Source organism: Telopea speciosissima, chromosome 3 (assembly GCF_018873765.1).
Source record: "Telopea speciosissima isolate NSW1024214 ecotype Mountain lineage chromosome 3, Tspe_v1, whole genome shotgun sequence".
In the NCBI taxonomy this organism is placed as follows: Eukaryota; Viridiplantae; Streptophyta; class Magnoliopsida; order Proteales; family Proteaceae; genus Telopea; species Telopea speciosissima.
Window position 1 is genome coordinate 28,691,084 of NC_057918.1, and position 7,248 is coordinate 28,698,331.

General features: G+C 39.3%; 1 protein-coding gene across 1 annotated transcript; it reads left to right on the forward strand.

The window, feature by feature from the left end:
* The first annotated feature begins 4,010 nt into the window (after positions 1 to 4,010).
* On the forward strand, positions 4,011 to 5,852 carry LOC122653712 (protein BIG GRAIN 1-like A). The gene has a single exon (XM_043847647.1). It carries the CDS (start codon positions 4,412 to 4,414, stop codon positions 5,738 to 5,740), a length of 1,329 nt encoding a protein of 442 aa, XP_043703582.1. The 5' UTR covers positions 4,011 to 4,411; the 3' UTR covers positions 5,741 to 5,852.
* Positions 5,853 to 7,248: the final 1,396 nt, after the last annotated feature.

A 7,248-nucleotide genomic window follows, 5' to 3' on the forward strand; every position in this document is an offset into this window, starting at 1 on the left:
AAAGTGAGGACAACAGTAAGGGAAAAACAGGAAAGAAATAAAAAATAAGTAAATATAAAAAATGATTCTTCATATGCTAAGTAACTCGTTTCTTCTCTCATTCTTGTCATTGTTATGTTTGGTAGTTCCGACATGCGCCACTCAGACACAGCTCATATGAAATCTCATGGTCTGACTATGAACCTTCTTTTTCTCTTCCTCCCCCCTTCTATAAAATATTCATTTATTATTATATTCGATTGTATAAAGCACATATATTTTCATTGGGAGAGGAATGTGCTCACAGTCCATATAGGTATCACACATGCCCCAAAAAAAATAAAAGAGAAAAGGGTTTTGATTGGTGATCAATTGTATACATTAAATAAGAAGAGAGGAGACAGAAACTCAGTCCTTTCTATGTCCGCTCTTGCCCTTCGATGAATAGGATTCTATCCACCGTGAGTGGAGGGAAACTCAATCCTTCTTTCTATGTCCATTGGAGATTAAAGTTTCAATTTTGTATCATATATGTTAGAGATTTTACCATTCTTTTCATTTTACTCCTAATATAAGGGAAAATGTTCTTACCACAACCACAAAGTAATCCTTTCAATTGTGGATACCAAATCTCAATCATATCCTTGAAACATATTTAAATTTAAGGTAAATGACACATCACCCCCTGATTTTCAAACAAAACTCAAATCACCCGCTAGTTTTTGAAAATACTCATCTGTAGGGACTAAATTGTCATATTTTAGTCCGCTATTAGTTATTGGTGGGAAAGGACTATTTTTCCCTTGTACTAAAACATTAGAATTAAATTTACAATGCTACCCTTCAAAATCTATGTCTGGATGCCAAAGGTAGTTTAAGGATTTAAATTTATTTACTGACATCATCACTTAACAACATAAAACTAACAGTAGGGACTAAATTATCATATTGGGGTCTAATCCAGGGGATGATTTGAATATTTTCAAAAATCAGAAAGTGATTTTGAGTTTCGTTTGAAAATCAGGGGGTGACATGTAATTTACCCTTAAATTTAATGTTGTACCTTTTAGTTTTTAGTCATTGCACCATGAAATGACCATGTGGAAAATATTTAAGGCCATGTTACAAGCCATGAAGTTTTCATTAACCCATATCTCAATTAATCACAAAATTTCCCACACTACCAGTGTACCATCACCCTCTTACATTTTTTTTATTGCTTTTTTTCTCTCTTTCACTAACCATGTAGACCCATGTGAATGATGTTGTTTTATGTGCCGCCAGTGGTTTGGCATGAGAGATTCCCCCTCCCCCACATTGACAATGTGGGGAACCTTCTCCCCTCAATCAATGTACCCTTAAAATAAAATGGGTGAGGGATTCGTAAATGTGAATCCTTATCCCCTCCAATTTGCTGCCCTCTTCAATTCCTCCAATTCCTCACATGGGGGTTGAAATGATCACCCTACCCTCTGCTCGAAAACACTGCCCAAGGTAGGATCCATTCCCCCCTATTAGAGGAATTAGAGGAATTGGAGGTGATAATTATTCCCTAAATGCTTAATGTCAATAGAACGCTTTTCGACATGCCTATTATAATTGCCATGTGGCAACAAGGTTTGTGTTGAAATTTGAAAGATTAATGTTGATATCCTTACTTATCAATTATCATGTGTTATATTTTAGACTAATATAACTTTTGGGAAAAGAATGTTGCAGCGTGGCTCCTACTCCCAGATGCAAAAGTACGACATTATCATTCTACCCCCATGAAATAAAAAATTTTATCCATGTTCATGCCCTTGTGCATGCTCTCATTTTCCCTACATTAGTGCAGGGGCTACGTGACCAAGCTGTGATCTCTTACCCATAACTTTTTCACATGTTTTTATAATGTTTAACAAACTCAATTCCTTACTTGTAATTGTAATCCCAAATCATCGTGTCAACATAGTAAAGAAAACAAAAGATGTATTAAGAAGGATCCCCAAATTATGTACAAGAGCCAATTTTTTACCTTGCTATATATATATAACCTATGTCCACCAGTTGTAACGGTTTGTACTTTCCACTTAAAAATTAAAGGAAATTTTGTTTCCACGACCTTAGAGTGCAATTTCTTTTCACATGAGTTTATTATTATTATGTTCTCTCTTCTACTTTGAATATGTAGATTTCATATAAATGATACCTCTTTTAAGACAATCATTGGTGTGGTATACAAACTCCTTAACACACGAGCACCGGAGGAACCGTCTCCCAAAATTAAACTAGAATATGAAAATCGTTTGAGAATAAAAAGATGTCACTACCCATGTTTTATTTTTGTTGGATTCATAAATGTGGTGCATCGCACTTGAGAGGATAAATTTCTGAATTGGATTTTCCAATTGTAATGTACATGATAATAGGAATTTTCATCCTCTCAAGTGCAGCCAGTTCACCACACTTAAATAATCTAGGGGGAATTTCCTAGATCTACTAGATTAAAAAAAGATTTACAAAACCGGTAGCTATAAATTATGTTTTACATTCATAAGTTACTTAATTTAAGAAGATTTACCAAATCCCCATATGAGTAAAAGAAGCTAAATGAATTACCCAAAATGCCCCAACAGCCTTCTCTCTCCTTCTTCTTCTTCTTCTCCGACAGAACCAACCACTCTCTCCTATAACCACTCCCTTGATTCCCGATCCCCTGCAATCCCGTCCCACCCTTCTCCTTGCAAACCCGCCCCACACCACCATCTCCACCGCCAGCCACCCGCTCCCTCCTTCTCCCTCTCTCTCCCCACTACCCTTCCCTCCCCTGCAAACCCATCCCACCATGGGGCTTCTTTCTCTCTCATCTTTAAATTGCCGCTGCCTTGTTTCCCACCAAAGAATTTCTCTCTTTATTTCTGATTTTTCATTTCTTCAATTGGTTAGTTTTAATCTTTTGAATACTATTAATGAAGTACGTTGTGCGAAGTACTGGAAAATCATATGGAAGCTAAACAACAAAAAACCAAAAGGGCAAACTTTGTTTCTTAATTTTAACGACAGATCAAGTCGTTGTAATAAAGAAAAGATTAAATTCAGAAGCTATTATTCAGTTTCAAACCACTCACTTTTCTAGGCAATTGCATTTCTATTTGTTAGAGATGTCATCTTCAACTATGGTAAGAACCCTTGATTTAATTAGAGAGGATAATTTATACCTTCCCATTATATAGGATTATGTAGTTCAGAGAAATAGTTGCTATTAATATAAGCTAAATGCATTCTCTAATCGAACTGTTCAAGATTGTTTCTCTTCTTCGTGATTTTTTCGTTCATTGACAAGGTTCGGGGACAAAGTTTCTTGAAAAAGTCTCTATTGGAATGAGAGTGGATTTGCTAGATTTGAGGTGTCATGTTTACTAGTTTCTGGTCTTGACTTCGACGGGGTTTAAGAGAGGTGAGCGAAAGGACTGTACATTTCAAAAATGGGATGGGTTGGGGGCGGGATTACAGGGGAGTAGGGAGTTAGGAGGGAGGAGGGAGGAGGGAGGAGGGAGGAGGGAGTGGTTGGGATGATGTTCGTTCCCAGAGAAGAAGCAAGAGAGAGAGAGAGAGATGTTAAGGGTATTTTTGGTTTTTTAAACTTATTTTACTCACATGGGGTTTTGATAAATCTTTTTTACTTAATGACTTATGAATGTAAAACATAATTAATACAAATCAATTTTGTAAATCTTTTTGTTATTTAGTAGATCTTCGCAATTCCCCCAATAATCTATCGGTCCACCCAAAGAAGATAATTTTCCTGATGATAGACGTTTGGATTGGATCGAAAGTAATTTATAGATTTACATTCAAATGGAAGATGTAACCCATAAGGAAATTTACGTCATTTACCAAGAAAAGAAGGGTACTATCGTCTGGAGGTTTAAAAAGGGCAACCCAGCTGCCACTTCATCTATTGCCAGGTTGGCATCCATGCCAGCTAGGACTACATGCGCGCTCGCATGAGCCCTTAAAAAGGAGGAGGAGACAGAGAAGACAGCCCCTAAGGCCCCCCCTCTTCTCTCTCTCTCTCTGGTTTTTTTCGAGTTCAAGGCGTGGCATTGGGCTCTCATTACTCGTCCTCTCCATTTCTCTCACACACTTTCTCTTACCTCTTCGAGCACTCATCGATTGCTCTGTCTGTATATGTTTCCTTCACATTCGCACTCACTCCAGAGACACAGAGAGAATAGAGTGTGACAGGAACCAAGGAGAATAACCATCAACGAATACCAGTTTCTCTCTCTTTCTCTCTCATCACATGATCTGAATCGCTCTGTTTAATTTCTCCTGGAGCTGACAAGAAAGTGAGGGAAGCTCAATACCTTCTGTCGTTACTTGATTCTTTCCATCTTTCCTTGTTTCTCCCTCTGTTTCTTGTTAATCTCTCTATATATAAATTTCTATGGAGATGGAGAAGTGGGAAAAGTCGCAACGAGAAGACAGATGTCGACACGCGAGGACAAACCCATCTTTCTCTTCGACCCTTCTCGACGCTATCTATCGCTCGATAGACGAAGGTGACGACGGAGGAGAAGAAGAGATGGTTCTCTATAGGGAGACTATGAGAAAGAAACAGAGTAGCAGTGTTCGAGGAAGCAGCGTGTTACCGCAGGAAGAGATGGTAAATCTTCGACGAACCGACCTGATCGAGCAATGGATGGAGAAGAAGGTAAGCGAGAAGGTCGTAGTCCGTCGGAAGTCATCGGTTGCAGATTTCGATTTCAACCCACCAAAGTTACCAAGGGATCGGAATTCTGTGTTGTTCAATTCTACTTCAAGTTCCTCAGATTCTAGCAGCGGAGGTGGTTTTTCTTCTTCTGAAGCCGAGTCAGTTTACGGAGCGAGATCAAGTTCCTCAGGTTTGAAACCGGTTCAAACGGTGGTTTCCGTTCAATCGGAGAAACCTCCGCGCTATGAACGGCAGCAGAGGAAGTCCAACGATTTTGATAATCATTACCAGGGGAGAAATAACTCTGTAACTCAGCAGAAGCCAAAGCACGAAGGTGGTTTCATCAAGACAAAGTCGAGAGCTTTAAAGATCTACGGCGATCTAAAGAAAGCGAAGCAGCCCATCTCGCCCGGTGGTCGTCTCTCCAACTTTCTCAATTCTCTGTTCACCGCAGGTTATCCGAAGAAAGCAAAGATCTCTTCGTCTTCTTCAGTAGGAGGTGGAGGCGATGAAAGGGAATCAAAATCAGCTCAGGCATCGACTTGCTCATCGGCATCTTCATTCTCAAGGTCCTGTTTGAGTAAAACCCCATCTTCGAGAGGGAAATTGAGTAATGGGACGAAGAGGTCCGTTCGATTCTACCCTGTCAGTGTAATTTTCGATGAAGATTGTAGACCCTGTGGACATAAATGCCTTCACGAAGACGAACCGAATCTGATGGCAGTTACAGCCGTAAGGAAAATCGGAGAAGCTTCATCGCTCAACAAAGAACTCCAATTCCATCTCACGGAGAAGAACCGGCGTGTGGAAGAGGCCGCCCGTGATCTTCTTAAAGGTTATCAGAATAAGTGTTACTTCAATACGAGAGATCTTCATGTAGACGACGAAGACGACGAAGATGATGATGATGATGATGATGCAGCAAGCTATTCAAGCTCTGATCTTTTCGAGCTGGATAACCTTGCAGCGATTGGGATCGATAGGTACAACGAAGAGCTGCCGGTGTATGAAACAACTCATCTCGATACGAATCGCGCCATCGCTAGTGGCTTGATTCTGTAGTTGTTACAGAGAGGAGAGGGGGAAAGAGACCAAATTCAAAAGAGAAAAGGAAAGAATATTATCCGTTTAATTTACTGGTTTGGGGGTTTACATCAAAGAATAAAATTTTAATTACTTCTTTTCTTCTATCTTAATTATTCTCCTCCTCCTTGGTTTTATTATTTAATTCCGTGGGTGAATTATTTAGATTCTCACACGAAGAACCATAAGATCGCGATGAAATGAAGCAACAATCAATATTGAGACTGAATCAAGCAGGGCAACCCGAAAGAGAGAGAGAGAGAGAGAGAGAGAGGGTAAAGATGGAAGTTGAAGCAATGGAGATTCGAGATCGTGTTGTGTTCACACGCAAAACGGGGAAAGTAGCAGTCGAAGAAGATGACTGTGGGTAAAGCTAGGGAAATCTTCTCCATGAGAGGGAGAGAAAGTTAAAGCTTTTGCTTTCAATGCTTGTTTGGGGTCCCTCGCTCGTTTAAGCATTGCGTCACTGTAGAATAGAGAGAGAGTGAGAGAGTGAGAGAGTGAGAGAGTGAGAGAGAGAGTATCACTTAATCTTTTTTCTTTTTCTTTTTTTTTTTTTGTTTTGTTTTGGGTATAAAGAGAGTATTACTTATTCATTCCTTACATTCTAGTATTAAGAGAGTAGGCTTTTTGAAGGGTTAGGAACTTAGGATTTAAGAGAGACCCTTTCCTTACATGCATTATCGGTCAAAAAGAAGCTCAAGGGAGAGGATCTGCTTTTAACAGTTACTAATCCTTTTGCTTAACCCCAAAAGAAGAGGGCAAAAAGAAAACCAAAAATTTGAATTCATGTATCACATTACATTTGCTACGAAAGAATAGGCCGTATTAGGCGAACCCGATACCCGATACCAATATCGGTAAGAATAGGCCGTATCGGACTGAGCTTCCGAATAGCTTCATTCATAAGATTGAATCCCGTATGTGCTTCTTCCTTTGGAAAGGTAGTGAGAGTTGTAATTTCTTGCACATATGTAATAACTGGAAAGCTATTTGCCTTATGATGAGGGTGTCTTGGTTTGAGAAGAGTACAAGAGGTTAATGTCGCTACCCTGGTGAAGCTTATTTGTAAGATCGTTTTGAGAGCTGATTCTATCTGGTTTAATTGGCTATACTCTCACCCCTTACAAAAGAACTCTATTTGGAGAGTGACCTGTCCTTCTGTCTCTTCCTGGTATTAGAGAAAGACACTTAGGCCCTGCATGAAAACACTTCTGTTACCATGTTTTTATGCTTTTTTGTTCTGAATGCTATGTTTCTATCTGTGTTTTTTTGTTCCTAAGAATCAAAAAATAAAAAATAGAAATATGTTTGTTATAGTCAATTGCTGAGAAATACAAAGCAAAAGCTTTAATTTGGAACTTCTCTATTTCAGAAACAAAAGAGATAAATAAGGGGGAGGGGAATTATCGACACTACAGCCACCGCAACCGCCACCACCACCATCACCTCCACTGCTACTGCTACCACCATCTCCACCATCATAT